Genomic DNA, 17,522 nt, shown 5'->3' with positions numbered 1-17,522 from the left:
GCAAAAAACAGAACCAGAAAACTTGAACACATGGAACTTCCCAGAGACTCATACTCCAACCAAGGACTATTCATGAAGATAACGTAGAACCCCTGCACAGATGTAGCACATGATATTTCAGTGTCCAAGTGGGTTACATACTAAAGGGAAGAGGGACTGTCTCTGACATAATCTGATTGGCCTGCTCTTTGATCACCTCCCCCTGATGGGGGAGCAGCCTTACCAGGCCACAGAAGATGACAATGCAGCCACTCCTGTTGTGATCTGATAGACTAAGATCAGAAGGAAGGAGAAGAGGACCTTCCTTATCATTGGACTTGGGGAGGGGCATGCATGAGGAAGGGGGAAGGAGGGTGGGATTGGGAGGTAAGGAGGGAGGAGCTTATTGGGGAATGCAAAATTAATAAAGTGTAATTAATAGTAAAAAAATTAAAAAAATAAGAAGATAAAAAATACAGCAAAAAATTAAATTTCTACATATGTTTGACCTACCATAAACCTAAAAGGGATGAATATTTCAAATTGATCTATAACAAATAGTGAGACAAAAACAGAAACAAAAAAAAAAAAAAACAAAAACAACCCATGGCCAGTGAGATGGCTCAACAGGTAATAATAGTTCTGGACTCACATAATGGAACAAAAAGCTAAATCTCCACAAACTATGATCTGACCATCACACACACCCCTGTAACTAAATGTCACAACTTTAGTTCATAAACAAAACAACAAAAAATGAAGAATACCCAACTAATAAAATTCTAAGTCCAAATAGATTGTCTTCCAAAAATATGAAGAGACAGACACTACCAAATTATTTTTATAAACCCAGTATTAATTCTGATACTAGGACAAGATAGACATTAGGAACAAAACTATAGATCCATCTCTGTTGGACATATGTGTTGGTTTGAAGAAGAATGGCCCACTTTGACACATATATTTGAATGGTTTGTCAACAAAGAGTGGTACAATTTCAAAATATTAGAAGGATTTGGAGGCATGGCTTTAATGGATGAAGTGTGTCATTGGCAGAGGGCTTTGAGATCTCAAAGGCCCATGCCAGGCCTAATCTCTCTACCTGCCTGATTGCACATCAGTAAATGTAGCTCTCAGCTACTTCTCCAGCACAATGTGTGCCACCATACTCCTTGCTGTGATGACAATGAAACAACTTCTGAAACTGTAAGAAAAGTTGACTTGGTCATGATGTCTTTTCACAGCAACAGAACAGTAACTAATACAACAAAGGTTAAAGCAAACAAACAACAAGAAAAACATGGAAAACATTTGCAAACTAAATTTGAGAAATCACCAAAGAGATCATTCACCATGGTCAAGTTGACTTAATTCCAGAGTCAATGGGACAGTTGGTTATAATAAATACTACAAATTATATAAATTGACAAGGATATAAATAACATGGGAACCCCCAAAACACAGAAAAGGTTTTTGAAAGTGTTTCATAATAAATTTCTTGAAGACACTGGGAATATACCAAGTAAACCCTATATATGATAAGCCTATAGCCAACATTACACTAAATAGGGAAGATTCGAAAACATTTCCACTAAAAACAGGAGCAAAACAAGGCTGTCAGTTTTTTCAACTCACTCTTATGCAATATGGTACTGGAAGTCTTAGCTACAGCAGTAAGAAAGCATTTGAATGAAATGGATCCAACTAGGAAAGAAGCCAACCTATCCTTATTTGCAGATGATGATATGATTCTAGAGATGAAACCCTAAAGACTTCACCAAAGAACTCTTAGAAGTATAAATTCTGAAAACTGCCAAGATAAAAAATTAACATACAGAACCCAGTAGCCTTCAAATATACCAATGTTATGCTGAGAAATCCATCAGGGAAATAACCCCATTCATAACTTCAGTGAACACACACACACACATACAACCCATAAAAATTATGAAAGAGCTCTACAAAAAAAAGCTATTTTTATTTATATATTTGTATTTATCTCTACTGGAGCAGGTACATATAACATGTTTTACATGTAGATGTAAAAAAACAAACAAACAAACAACATGTAGGAGTTGGCTCTTCTTCCTCGATGTGGATCTTTGGTAATGAATTGTGGTAGTCAGGCTTGTGAGCAAGCACCCTGACTTGATGAGCTAGCCCATCAGCCCTGGAAACCTTAAAGCACTCAAAACTGAAGATATGAGAAGATGGAAAGATGTTCCAGTCTCCTAGATTGAAATAAACAATTCTGTAAAATCACTATAACCAAAATTATGCTAGAGATTCAATGCAGATCCCATCAAAATTTTAATACCTCTCTTTACAGAGATTAAAAAAAAAATCTATCTTAAATTTCATTCAAAAGTTTAAGGGACCTCACTCATGCTAAAGATAGCTCAACACTAAGGAGCACCAGGATGATGTAGGTTCAACTCCCAGTACCCATATGGCAGCTTACAACTGTCTGTAACTCCAGTTCTAGGGACCAGATGCCATCTTTTTGCCTTTATGGGCACCAAGCAAAGAGGTGATACAGACATAATGCTAATAAATAACATTAAAATGAAACAACTCAGATAGTAATTTTCTACCTTTATGGATCTATAATTGTTTGGGCAATAAAGCACACTTATGTTGAATTACCTAGATTGTCTTAATTGTGATCGGACATTCTGCCTATTGTGGGTGGACAGTTCCATAGGCTGTTGTCTAAGACTGAATAAAAAGAGGAAAGAGAACTGAGTATTCATCTCTTTCTGTTTATTTTCTAACTAAACTACCAGAAAAATAATCCCATTCACAACTGCAGCGAATACACACACACACACACACATTGAAAAAAACAATGCAATGTCACTGGACACTGCAAGCTCCTGATGCCATGTCTCCCCCTTCAGGAGTGACCATAAACTTAACCTGTGAACTAAAAGAAACCCTCCTTTCCTTACATTGCTTTTGCATACATTTTGGCCTAGCAACATGTAAAGAAATTAAGGTAGACAAACAATAATGTGTATTATCACTATATGAGACTTGAAGTTACATTACAGAGCTTTAGTACTAACAAAAACAAAAGAAACAAACCACAACAAAAACCAGACCCATAGATCAATGCAACAGACAGAGGATACCGCTAAAAGTTCATGCAGATACAACCACTTATTCTTTGTTTTGTCTGTATGTTTTTACAAAGATGCCAAAAATATTCAAGGGAGAAGAAACAGCATCATTGACAAATGGTCTTTAATAAACTGGATGTCTAACTGTAGAAGAGTAAGAATTGAGGCTCATTTTCACCATGAATAAAAATCAACCCCTAATCTAACATAAGACCAGAAACTCTGAAATTGCTTGAGAAAAAGGTAGATAAAACACTTCAGTCATGGGAAAGGACTTTCTGAATAGCACTCTAGTCATTTGGGATTTGGGCAACAATTAGACAAATGGAACATCATGAAAGTAAAAAAAAAAAAAAAGTTTCCAAACAGCAAAGAAAACAATTAACCCTGCAGTCTACAAAAAGAATTGTTGCCAGCTATACATCAATATATTATTATCTAGAATATGCAAAGAATAAAATCACAATAAGAAAACAACCAAATAAAAGCCAATGTGCTATATAACTGAACAGAGTTCTAAAAAGAATTACAAAAGGCCAATAAATACTTTTAGAAAGTGTTCAAAATTCTCAGTCATGGCGCTAGTTTTAAGTTTGGTTTGATCACCTTGGCAAAACAGGCAGTTAAGAAGTGTTAGGAGTAGCCCAAGCTTTCCCCCTTTAACAGAAGAATAATGTATTGGACACTTACTTTTGTTAATTAAACACAGAAAGATCAACAAGAGGTATGCAAATGCAGGTTAACTTACCTGTAGGGTGCAATAATCTTGATGGCTGGAAAAAAGATCCTATGTTTTTTTTTTTGTTGTTGTTGTTGTTTTGTTTTGTTTTTAAATGACTCTAATATCCCAATCAAGGATCAGAAAATAATATGACTTTAGAGAATTAGTTCTTAAATAGGGATATCCACCAAAATTCTTCATGGGCCTTTCTAAAAATGCCTATACCATTATGAAAGCTTGACTACTAAAAATTCTGATTGAGAATATTTTGGTTAAGGTCCAAAACTTACATTAATAGTCCCATAAGTGATTCTTATGTGCTTACATATCACAGCACATCAATTCATAGACTAAGCAATAAACCAAAATTGGTTCCACAGTCAACCAGAGTTTTCACTATGAAGCTTCCATACCACATACTAAACTCATAGGAAGCTCTGAATCAAGAAATTTGAAGCAATCCACCTTCCAAGTAATGCCTCAAATCCTGAACCCCAAGCCCTTTAAGATACCTACAAGCCATGTACTGGCTTTGGCTAAGCAAGTTTTAGAAGATCCAGCTTCTCAGCAGAATTCAGACAAAAATTATCCACTCCATTGCTTAAACCTCAACTCTCAGTTTTAATAATGACCATGCCAGAAAGTCTGTTATAACCATGAACTCAAGCTTTAGTTCAACTAGTATTTGTCAGAACCAATCTGTTGTACTCTAATATTTAGAGCCTATTTTTCCGAAACCAACATTTTCAAGATTACAACATTCCAATTATATCATATACATTTATGAATCACTTCAAATATAATTATCCAGGAATAAAAAATGGTTATGGAAACCAAAATTTACACTTACCTGTCTCTTCCCTTACTGACAATATTTACTTCAAAATAATAAATCCCACAGGCTACTGGTATCGGATGAGAGGCTTGAACAGATGCCGCAATGTTGGGAGTTTTACAATCATCTCCATGTGAAATGAGAAAAAGAAAGACTGATGGGATTTTCAAGTGAAAATCTTAAACAATTCAAGAAAATAAGGCACTTAGATTAAATTTAATTTCTGTTTTCATTATTTCAAGTAACTGAAGAAGTGACAAAAATTAATATTACAATGAATTCAATATGCAAAATAGTTGCAGCTAGACAAAAAATTCTTCACACTATCACTTAGTTAAAAGTTCAGAATCCAGCCAAGTGGTGGTGGCACAAGCCTTTAATCCCTGCACTGGAAAGCAGATGCAGATCTCTGAGTTAAAGGTCAACCTGATCTACAGAGTAAGTTCCAGGAAATCCAGGGCTACACAGAAAACTCTCCTCAAAAAACGTTTTCAAGAAAAAAAGTTCAGAAGCTAAGCAAGAAGGAGGACTCTGGGTGAGATGATCGATCCTCACTCAAAATGCCAACAGGATAGAAATTGGAAAGGGAGAAAACGGGGAACAGGACAAGAGCCTACCACAGGGGACCTCTGACTCGACCCAGCAGGGTATCAAAGCAGAGGCTGAGACTCATAGCCAAACTTTGGGAAGAGTGCATGGAATCTTATGAAAGAAGGGGGAGAAGAAAGACCTGGAGAGGACAGGAGCTCCACAAGGAGAGCAACAGAAGCAAAATATCTTTTTTGGTCTTTTCTGAGACTGAAATTCCAACCAAGGTCCAGTCATGGAGGAACCCTGCACAGATTTAGCCTATGGCAGCTCAGTCTCCAAGTGGAGTCTCCTAGTAATGGGAAAAGGGACTGCATCTATTATGAACTCAATGGCTGGCTCTGGAGCAGCCTTATCAGGCCACAGATGAAGACATTGCAGCCAGTCTTGATGAGACCTGATAGTCTAGAGTCAGATGGAAGGGAAGGAGGTCCTCCTCTATCAGTGGACATGGGGAGGGATATGAGAGGAGACCAGGGAGGGAGAGTGGGATTGGTAAGGGATGAGGGAGAAGGCTACAGCAGGAATACAAATTGAATAAACAGTAATTAATAATAAAAAAGTTCAGAATCTGAACACAATGTATATGGACAGTGGTCCTTAATGTTTCTTTGAAAGATTTTTAAAAGAGATTTTCTTTATGTGGGAATCAATGCATGTAGGTATACCACCTGTGTGTCTGCTGGCCAAAGGGCAGAAGACCATGTTGGAACCCTTGGAACTGCAGTTATTAGAGAGTATTGTGAGGTTGCCATGTGGATGCTGGGAATCAAACCCAAATCCTCTGCAAGAACTACTGAATCATCTCTCTGGTTCCCAAACTAGAGAAATTTGAGGCTGTAATTTTCAGTTATTCTGTATTAGAAGCACATGAGAAAATGATCTTAATTTTATCAGATATGCATCTGTGTTTAATTTGTAACATCCCTATACATTCTTTGGTAAAATTGACCACTTTTTTAAAATGGAGAAATTTGTATGATGGCATAATTTTAAATAAACTTCATTATGAGGTAAATCTCATCAATAATTTATAATTCTGTTATCTGATATATTCTCATCATTTCTACATAAAGATTAATCCACAATTCTTTTTGTTTCTTTGGTTTTGGATTTTTGATGCAGGGTTTCTCTATGTAGCCTTGGCTGTCCTGGAATCACTTTGTAGACCAGGCTAGCCTCGAAATGAGATCCACTTATCTCTGCTACCTCCACTGCTGTGATTACAAGCATGTGGCACCATGCCCGGTTAGATCCACAATTCTTGAGTCAGTAACAATCTATTGAGAAGTACAGCTCCATGTTTTTCTCTTAAGAAATGAGAGAACACAATGCTACTGTTAATATTACAGGGCACCTAATGAGTAAGGCTTTTAAACTTTCTAATCTTACCATTCCTCAACTCTAATCCAAAAGGCTTCCATCAAATTCACCTTACTTTGTTTACCAATTACTAACTCTTTCTTCAAGATTTAAATTATCCTGACAAGCACTGGAGCAAAAATGAGCACTTGAAGCCTGGAACGGTTGTGCATGCCTCTAATCCCAGCACTCGGGAGGCAGAGGCAGGTAGATCCTTGTGAGCTTGAGGCCAGCCTGACCTACAGAGTGAGTTCCAGGATAGCCAAGTCTACACAGAAAAACCATGTATCCCAAAACCAAAAAGATATAGAAATGAAAATAAAATAAAATGAGCACATGAAAATATGTGCATAAAAGTACAAAGGAAGCAGGTAAGAAGTGGCTCAGTAGTAAATAGCACATGCTCTTGAGAAGACACAAGGACTCACACTCAGACACCTACATACAGGGAACACACATATATATCTAAATTAAAACCAAAATATAAAATTAAAACAAAACAAAAAACAACAAAAAAAAATAGACAGAACTTGACAATAGTCCATGACAAATATTCAGAATATGAGTGAAATCTCCACTCCTTCAGAGGGACTCTTAGAGAAATACTCTGCAACACTATCCAAGTTTCTGGGTAGATATGTGTCATTCAACACCAAACTGTCATTTCCCATCCTTCCATGGATAGTGGAGTTCTCCATCTCAAATTCACCATGGTTACTCTAAAACTAAAAACTGTTTACAAGTAAAATATTATATTTATGACACACAATACACAGAAATGATGTGTGTCTCTTAGCGTTCATGTTACCAATTATTAACATGCACTTTCTGACTTAAACATTTTTATTTATACTTGCAATGCCAATTAGCACATGTTCCCTGGCCCCAAAGAAACTGAATGAACTTAGTGGGATTCAGCTCAGCTACTCCTTTTTTACCCTGGTGGTGGTGGCAACAGGGATCAAAGCAGGGACTAAATACACCTCTCCTTTCCTTTGTATTAACCTTATTGCTGTATGCTTCGATGATGTGTATGTATAAGCAGAATATGAGGGCTGGAGAGATGGCTCAGCAGTTTAGTGTAATGACTGTTCTTCCAGAAGTCCAGGGTTCAATTCCCTTCAACCACATGGCATCTCATAACTGTCTGCAAATCCAAGATCTGACAACATCACACAGACATACATGCAGGCAAAACACCAATGCGCATAAAAGAAAAACAACAACTAAGAGGTGAATATGTATGTTCCACAACACAGATGTGGATGTCAGAAGACAACACTCAGGACTCAGTTCACTCCTTCCACTGTGGGTTCTAAGGACTGAACTCAGCTTATCAAACTTGCAATGAGCCATTTCACTAGTCCACCATGTAAACTTTTTGATAAAGGCAAAAGTAAGACTCAGCCCTAAGACCACAGAGAATCAATGAAGTCAGCTAGTAAGACAAAATTGGATGTAGTAAAATGCAGACTGCCCCTCCACAGCTCAATAATTTTAGCATATGTAGGTAACAGATTTATGATGAGCTAAGCAGGAAACAAATAACTGCACAAATGTGCAAAACAGTCACCTGTATATTTGTGTGTTTGTGGGATGCCTATGAGAGGATGTGTGCATGTCTATGGAGACCAGAGATCATCACAGGTATTGTTCAGAAGGTACCATCAACTTTGTTGAGAAGGAAGAGGGAAGACTATCACTAGACTGGAATTCAACAAAGTAGGATAAAATGGTTGCCAGGGATATGTCAATGTTTGTTTTCCTAAGACAGGAATTACATGTGCATGCCACCATTTATGCAGTTGTTGTTTTTTGTTTTGTTTTGTTTTGTTTTAATGTGTGCCCTGAGGCTCAAACTTAACCCCTCATGCTTATGAAGTATGCACTTTATCAGCTGATCTCTCTATGGCCCCAACCACTACACACATAATTACCACTTAATAAGCAGACATTTATTGAGTTGTAGTAACAATGAAACAGATTTACAGTAAACTGTATTAAAATAATTAGGTTTCTTGATCATGCAAAATTCATGTATTAAAAATTAGACAGTCATAGTTTTGCCTATTCCTATGATCTGTTGGTTCCTAAAACAATACATGCTATTTGCCATTGCTTTTGATTGTTCACCAGAATGAGAATGTTTAGACCCTATTGACAAGGACATGCTTTACTCATAGTACATAGAGACCCCAAGTTGGAGCTGAGCTGGAAACTTCCTCCCTGATAGCTATTCTTCATAGTACCAAAAGATGTGAAGGCTACTGGGGAAGAGCAGTCATCAAGAGTCTTCCTCAACTGTGCATACTGTGTGATGGTGTACTACTGACCCACCAAACAAGTTGTACCTAATGGTGAATTAAATAGTGGCATGATCAACCACATTCTGATTGTATTTAAGGTACAATCACATCTAATTCTATAAACCTGACCAAAAGCCCACGGCTGGGGCAGTCATAGGTTCTTATGAGGAGGCTACTTCTGCTGTTTTGTTAAATGGACCTTGATGTGCCTGCAAAGTGGCTTCTAGGTGTTTGTGTTTATACCCACAGACTACTGCTGTTGTTAGCTTTGGTCAAAGAAGCTTCTTTCTACAGTGAGTGGCAGCTACTAGTCAAGTATGGAGAATAAGTGACCTCTGAATGTTTAACCCTAATTGGAAATATACACTACCTTCTCCAAGGTTCAGGGAATATCACAGAAGAGATGTAGAGAAAATGATGAGAGATTGATGAGAGCTAAAGGAAGGTGTGGAGTACTATGGAATGCTGTCTTTTAAGCATGGCATAGAAATGCACTCTTGAACTCTCAGCAGATAGGATTATCTGCACAAGCTTGGATCTGTCAACATTGTGGTTCATGTAAAGGATCTTCAGGTAAGTAGTTAATGGTTATTAGGTGAGGGAGAGTCATTTTCTTCGGTGACGTTGTTGGCACTGATAAGATGTTCTTGCTCCTGTATCAACCATCATCCATGCTGTGTAAGCAACCCTAATGAAACACACTGGGTTAACACACACACACACACACACACACACACACACACACACACACTCACTGGGATGGGGTAAAAAAAAAGAGAGCAGTTGGAAAAGAAAGCGAGTGGGAATAGGACAAGAAAAAAGAAAATCTTAACTGAGCATTTTAATTGGAATTCTAAATCAACTATTTTATTATTGGGTTTTTATAACAAAGAGTAAATTTTGACAGTAACCAAAACTTATTTTATTTTACCAAAAAATTTATCTTAACAACAAATAATAATGTTTCTGATACTAACCACAACTTCTATGAGTGATCTCAAGATATAATTAAGAAATAAGAGCTAAACATATCTAGTACTATAGGAAAAGCCCTTCTTTTAACTGAACTGCATTTAGTAAATCATTTAATATTCAAAACAACCCAATGACTGTAGCCTCATTTCACAACAGAGAAAACAAAGTGAAATAAAACATGTCCATTTTAGGAATCTACTGATTTGACTGAGTATTCCAAGCCAGCATAAGTGCTGCAAATTAAATTCAGGAAGCCTGCTCTAGCAAGAGTTCTGACCCCACATGCAAGATTTAGGGACACTGAGAATTCTGGGAATCATGCCACATCTATCCCCATTTATTTTATCTACTTGAAGGCAGAAGAAAAAGAGAATGAATGTTGTAAGGTACACAACTTCTAAACGTGCTAGGTGTTCTTGCATAAAATTTTCTCATTCAACATTTGAAACATAGGTTATATAGCATCATTTTTAAAAATCAAACTTTTATAGAGATGATATCATTTGTTCCAAATTGGTAGACTCATGTTAAATCAATACAAATTAAAATCCTCTACATGTTTTCATTACACAAATTATCCGTAAGTTCTTCACAATCTTAAATCTTTTAAGATCTTTTGTTTATTATGCTCTCGTAAAAAAAAAATTAGAAAAGTTTTGTAAATGTAAAAATGTAAATGAGTTGATTCGTTAATAAATTTTAAAATTACAGAGGGGATGGAGGTATAGCACAGTGGTAGAACATTGCCTAACACATACAATGCTCTAGGCCAATTCAACCTTTATACAGCTATGATCCTTTAATACAGTTCCTCATGTCGTGGGGACACCCCAATCATGTTTTTTTTTTTACTCCCACTTAAAGCACTCCCTTCCCAACCCACAGTCTAGGTTTTGGCACCTACCTGCAAAGATTCCACCTTAGAAATATTAAATTCTAACCAGGTCTGGCCTATAACAGAATATATTATTTAAATATGACTTTGTTCACTTGCATTTAAATACGGAAATGGTGCTATCATTATCAAGATGACACTTGGTGTATAACACAGTTTTTCTCAATACACTGATAAATGTTAAAAGCTTAGCAATATGGAAAGGCCTTAATCAGAAAGATCTGATATTTTAAGATAAGTATATCCCTAAAATGCACAGCATGCTTCTATGTTAAGCCATCAGGGCAACAAGGCAAGCTACACAGTTTAGAGGTGTTAATAAGGTTTCCTATCTGAGTATAGATTCACCCATTTACTTCCAGCCTTTATGTCCAACAGTATGAGAAGTTATCAGAATGAGAATTAGCATTAGAAAATTAGCACACAATCCCACAGGATATGAATTTTCTCAACTAGAGTTCAGAACATAGTTTATTTTCCTTTAATTGGACTTCATTAAAGCCAAAGTTATTGAGGTCAATACTTTTCCTGCTTCACAGGCTATTTCAAAAATATGTTATCCAAGTAATATTATTTTATCAAGTGGTCTACATCTTCAGTCTCAGCACTTGGGAGTTTGAGGCAGAAAATTAGGAATTCAAAGTTGTTTCCATTTACACATAGTGAGTTCAAGGACACCCTGAGCTACATGAGACCCTATCACAGTGCTTCTCAAAATTCTTATTTCTGAGACCCCTTAACAAAGATTCTCATGTTGTGGTGAAACCCAACAATAACATTATTTTATTGCTACTTCATAACATATTTCTGCTACTTTTATAAATCATAATGTAAATGTAAATCTGATATACAGGATATTTAATAGGTGACCCCAGGGAAAGGGTCATTTGACCCCCATAGGAGTTGTAACTCACAGTTTGAAAGCTGCTTCCCTATCCCCCCAAAAAAAAGAGGATAGAGGTGAGTGGAGAAGAAGAAAAAAGATGAAAAAGTGTGGAAAGTGCCTAGATTATTTTTTCAATCTGGGCCTGAGGGTGTTGACCTGTCACTCAGCTACTCAGGGTACTTAAGGAGGCAGCTTGCAAAATCAATGACTACATGGGCAACTAATATAGAACCCGTCTCAAAAAATTAAAACAGGATAGAAATATAGCACAGGAGTAAGCCATTTAGTCAGAATGCATTGAAAATTTATTTAAAAAATAAAATCACATTCAGCATTCTACCCTGGAGTTTTTACCTGTCTCCTAAATGATTTTTTTTTAATTTGTGATCATTATGGTTCTTGGTATTATAAAGTTCTATGGTTTTCCTAAGACACAATCCCTTGTATCCACAACTACAGTACCACAACCACGCAAGATAGGTTCACTGCCTGAAAAATACCCTCCATGCTCAGTCGTTCATCCCTTTTCTTGTACAACCACTGTTTTTCACTGCCTCTACTGTTTTACACTTTCTACTTAGTCCTTTTAGACAGGTTGCCTTCACTTAGGAATACGTAGTTCAAATTCATACATGTCTGCATGAACTGATGGCTCACTTCATTAGCCATTGATGATATCCCTTTACATCAAACTTCTTAGGTCTCTTGATCCCATCCAACACCAATTACTGAAAGATATCTTGGTTGCTACCACTTTAAAGATCATCAATAAATTTGGTGCAAACATTGACCAGCAGAGAAGCTTTAGGTATTCAGATGAGCTAGGTAAATATTTGGGTATACTGCTAATGGGAAGTAGGATAAACACATCGTTTGCTGTGTTAGTACAGCCAACCATCTCCAAAGTGGCTATACCATTGTGCATCCCCACTAAGAATAGTTTGAGGTTTTGTTGTTAGGTAGCCACACCAACACCTGGCACACTCTCAGGCTATGGTTAAAATTTAGCCATTCTAACATTGTATTTCCTGTTGGGGGTTTTGGGTTTGTTTTGTTTTTAAAGAGGCTTTTTATTTCAATGAAGTAGGTGTCAAGCACACACCTTCAAGAAGAATCTAAAGCTGCAGAGTGAGACAAGTGTAACCCTATCACAAGCACCAGTGGGGACCGACCTAAGCTTGTAGATCATTAGAACTCTGATTCCACACTCCTAAATAATTACCCTAGCCTCACCCTCCCAGAGTCCTGTTATTTCTAAGGCACAGTTGTATGGAAAATAAGATTTTCTCTACAATGCACTTTGTGAAATTGCAGCAGAAATGCGCGTTGTCTTCTAGTACAACATACTATCTGAAGATTCACTTTTAAAGTTTATCTAATTCTGTTAATCTTTCCTTGAGATTTTTCTCTTCTTCCAGAACAAGCTTACCTGAGAATCTCTTAAAAGGCTTCAAAAGGACACACTCAGGGAGGGGCAAGATGGCGGCTCCGGGAGGACTCTCATTCTGAGCAGCAGCAGCAGGATCAGCACAGTGACCAGCAATCAGAACTCGCGGCCATAAAACACAGTCATTTTGTTTCCCAGGTGAGAGGATACCCCAAGGTGGGGGATTCAATCAGTTTTTAACTCACCCGGCTAAACCGTGGAAGAGATCCCGGTTCCTCCAGACACTTGGCTGCCAGCCGCCAGCCCCAGCCCCAGCCCAGAGCCACAAGCCAGTGTCTCTGGTCACGGTCACAGACTGAACCGTGCACACCACACTATCAGAGACTGGAATTTTCAGTCGAGAGATAACCCCACGGTGCAGGAAACGATTGGGACCGACCTTAGGTCACCTAGACATCCCCTGGAAAAGACTCGGGTTCCACGGGTGCCCCAGGAGCCAGCCCGGAGCCAGAGCCGGGGATCCAGGCTCTAGCACAGAGCCCTGCCTGCCTGCACGCCTGATTCACCGCCTGAGATAGAACTGTGGGCACCAGGGCACCAGCCAATGAGTTTCATTGTCCGGTGCAAACACACACGAGGGAAACAGCTGGTCGATCTCAGAGCACTCAGCCGACACACCCACCCCGAAAAAATCTCGGGAAAATTACCCAGTTTAGTCAAACACCCAGGTTCCCAAAGGCCGGAAAGGTGGAGACTGAGCTGCCATCACTCAGCTGTGCTCCAGACACAGGCAGTTTCTGCGGCCAACCAACTGACAGAGACCAAGCAGTGCACACCAGGGCAAAAAAAAAAAAAAAAAAAAAAAAAAGAGAGAGACTGAGAGTCCCTGTCTCCAGAGAATCCACAGGGAAGGAAGGAAATTGTACTGACTTAAATCACCAATGCTTCCGTGGAAAAAGTTTAGCAAAGACCGGCGGGGCTGAGCCACCATCACTCAGCTGTGCTCCAGACACAGGCACAAACAGTTGCTGCACACCAGATGTCCAACTGGGTCACAGCAGCTGATCATTAAATTTAAAGCAAGAAACCCAGAAGCTGTCCTCAGGACTTCCCTGGGTGAGAGGAGAACCCTCTCAACTAACAAAGACCAGTTACCACTCAGGTCTCTATCCCTGAGATGAGCAGCAGCAACCCCTGAAAAAACAACAGCCATCCAGGGACTATACCCAAAAAGCTGAGAAGACACCCTTCAGGAAAAACCAGCTTTCTGCAAAGGGGATTCTCTCCACCACAGGATCCCCAGGAACCACCAGAAAATAAACCCAAACACCTAAGATAGCACAATGGGTAGAGGCCAGCATAAAAGCTCAAGCAATGAAAGGCAGAGCAATATGGCATCTACACAACCCAGTTACCCAGGGGCAAGTAGCCCTGGACACCCCAGCATAACTGAAATCCAAGAAGATGACCTAACAAGTATGCTCATGAAGATGATAACAGAGGAAACAAATAAGATACGTAAAGACATAGAGGAAGATAAAGTGAAACAGAATATGGCTATCCCTAAAGAAATAGAGGAAGCTTCAGCCAAACAGTTTATGGCCTTTAGAAAGGAAATGCTTAAAACACTGAATGAAATAAAAGAAACAGAGTGGAAGGAACTAAAAGAAAAACAGGAAAGTACAATCAGACAGGTGAAGGAAGTAAACAAAACAACTCAAGACCTGAAGATAGAATTGGAAAAATTAAAGAAAACACAAATGGAGGAAATAATGGAGAGGAAGAATCTAGGGAAGAAAACAGGAACTACAGAGGTAAGCATAAGCAACAGACTACAAAAGATGGAAGAAAGAATCTCAGGTGTAGAAGATACAATGGAAGAAATCGATGTATCTGTCAAAGAAAATGTTAAATCCAAAAAATTCCTGACACAGACTGTCCAAGAAATCCAAGACAATATGAAAAGACAAAACCTAAGAAGAATAGGTATAGAGGAAAAAGAAGACTCCCTTCTCCAAGGCACAGAAAATATTTTCAACAAAATCATTGAAGAAAATTTCCCCAAGTTAAAGGAGAGGCCAATAAGAATACATGAAGACTACAGAACACCCAACAAATTTGACCAGAAAAGAAAATCCTCCCTCCACATAATAATCAAAACAGTAAGTATACAGAACAAAGAAAAAATACTAAAAGCCGCAAAGGAAAAAGGCCAAGTAACATATGATGGCAAACCCGTTAGAATCACACCTGACTTTTCAACAGAGACTATGAAAGCCAGAAGGGCCTGGATGGATATCATGCAGACCCTAAGAGAACACAGATGTCAGCCGAGACTACTGTACCCCGCCAAATTCTCAGTCCTCATAGGCGGAGAAAACAAGATATTCAATGACAAAAACAAATTTCAAAAATACCTACAAACAAATCCAGCATTACAGAAGACACTAGAAGGGAAAATACAACCCCCCCAAAAAAAATACCTTCTTTCAAGACAACACAAGAAATAAATAACTTACCACAGTAAAAAACAAAGCAACCAAGCACACAACCTGATGACCACAGCCAACATCAATATCAAGGGATCTAACAGCCACAGGTCATTAATCTCTCTCAACATCAATGGACTCAACTCTCCAATAAAATGACACAGATTAAAAGAATGGATACGTAACAAAACCCAGCAATCTGTTGCATACAAGAAACATACCTAAGACACAAAGATAAACATTACCTGAGGGTAAAGGGTTGGATGACGACTTTCCAAGCAAACAGACCCAAGAAGCAAGCAGGAGTAGCCATTCTAATATCTGATAAAATAGACTTTCAACCAAAATTAATAAAAAGAGATGGGGAAGGACACTACATACTCATCAAAGGAAAATTCCACAAGGAAGACATCACAATCCTGAACATCTATGCCACAAATACAAGAGCACCCACATTTGTTAAAGGCACATTGATAAAATGTAAAGCACATATAGATCCCCACACATTAATAGTGGGAGACTTCAACACCCCACTCTCAACAAAGGACAGGTCAACAAAACAGAAATTAAACAAAGAAACAATGTCTTTGACAGAGGTCATGAATCAAATGGACCTAACAGACATTTACAGAACTTTAAACCCAAACACAAAAGAATTTACCTTCTTCTCAGCACCTCATGGAACCTTCTCCAAAATAGACCATATAGTTGGTCACAAAGCATGCCTGAACAGATACAAGAAGATTGAAATAATCCCTTGTATCTTGTCTGGTCACCATGGAATAAAGCTGACCTCAACAATAACAGAAACAGCAAAAAGCCTACACACCCATGGAAACTGAACAACTTGTTACTAAATGACAGCTGCCTCAGGGAAGAAATAAAGAAAGAAATTAAAGTCTTTCTAGAAATCAATGAAAATGAGGACACAACATACCCAAACTTGTGGGACACAATGAAAGCAGTGCTAAGAGGAAAGTTCATAGCACTAAGTGCCTTCAAGAAGAAATTCGAGACAGCTCATTCAAGCACCATAATGGCTCACTTAAAAACCCTAGAAAAAGAAGAAGCAGACACACCAAGAAGGAGTAGACGGCTGGAAATAATCAAACTCAGGGCTGAAATCAATCAATTGGAAACAAATAAAACAATTCAAAGAATCAATGAAACCAAAAGCTGGTTCTTTGAAAAAATCAACAAAATCGACAAACCCTTAGCCAGGTAACTAAAAGGCAGAGAGACACCACCCAAATCAACAAAATCAGAAATGAAAAGGGGGACATAACTACAGACACTGAGGAAATCCAAACAATCATCAGGACTTACTTCAAAAGTCTATATGCAACAAAATTTGAAAATCTAAATGAAATGGACAATTTTCTTGATCGATTTGACTTACCAAAGCTGAACCAGGACCAGGTAAATCAACTAAATAGTCCTATATCCCCCAAAGAAATAGAAGCAGTCATAAAAAGTCTCCCATCCAAAAAAAGCCCAGGACCAGATGGCTTCAGCGCAGAATTCTACCAGACCTTCAAAGAAGAGCTAACACCAATTCTCTTCAAACCATTCCACAAAATAGAAACAGAAGGAACATTACCAAATTCATTCTATGAAACCACAGTCACCTTGGTACCTAAACCTCACAAACACTCAACAAAGAAAGAGAATTTCAGGCCAATCTCCCTTATGAACATTGATGCAAAAATACTTAACAAAATACTTGCAAACCGAATACAAGAACACATCAAAGATATTATCCATTATGACCAAGTAGGTTTCATCCCAGGTATGCAGGGGTGGTTCAATATATGGAAATCCATCAATGAGATCTACCATATTAACAAACTGAAAAAAAAAAAAAAAAACACATGATAATCTCCCTAGATGCTGAAAAAGCATTTGACAAAATCCAACATCCATTCATGTTGAAAGTATTGGAGAGATCAGGGATACAAGGCACATATCTAAACATAA

General features: G+C 38.1%; 1 protein-coding gene across 1 annotated transcript in view; it reads right to left on the bottom strand.

The window, feature by feature from the left end:
* Nucleotides 1-17,522, bottom strand: part of LOC132649968 (ran-binding protein 9-like) — an 85,187-nt gene that overhangs the window by 54,018 nt on the left and 13,647 nt on the right. Inside the window, 1 exon segment of the mRNA XM_060374741.1 lies at nt 4,673-4,784. Within this exon segment, the coding sequence (XP_060230724.1) occupies nt 4,673-4,784 (112 nt within the window).

This window comes from Meriones unguiculatus, chromosome X (assembly GCF_030254825.1).
Source record: "Meriones unguiculatus strain TT.TT164.6M chromosome X, Bangor_MerUng_6.1, whole genome shotgun sequence".
In the NCBI taxonomy this organism is placed as follows: Eukaryota; Metazoa; Chordata; class Mammalia; order Rodentia; family Muridae; genus Meriones; species Meriones unguiculatus.
Note: the sequence above shows the minus strand (reverse complement) of the source record. Positions and strands in the feature narration are given on the sequence as shown.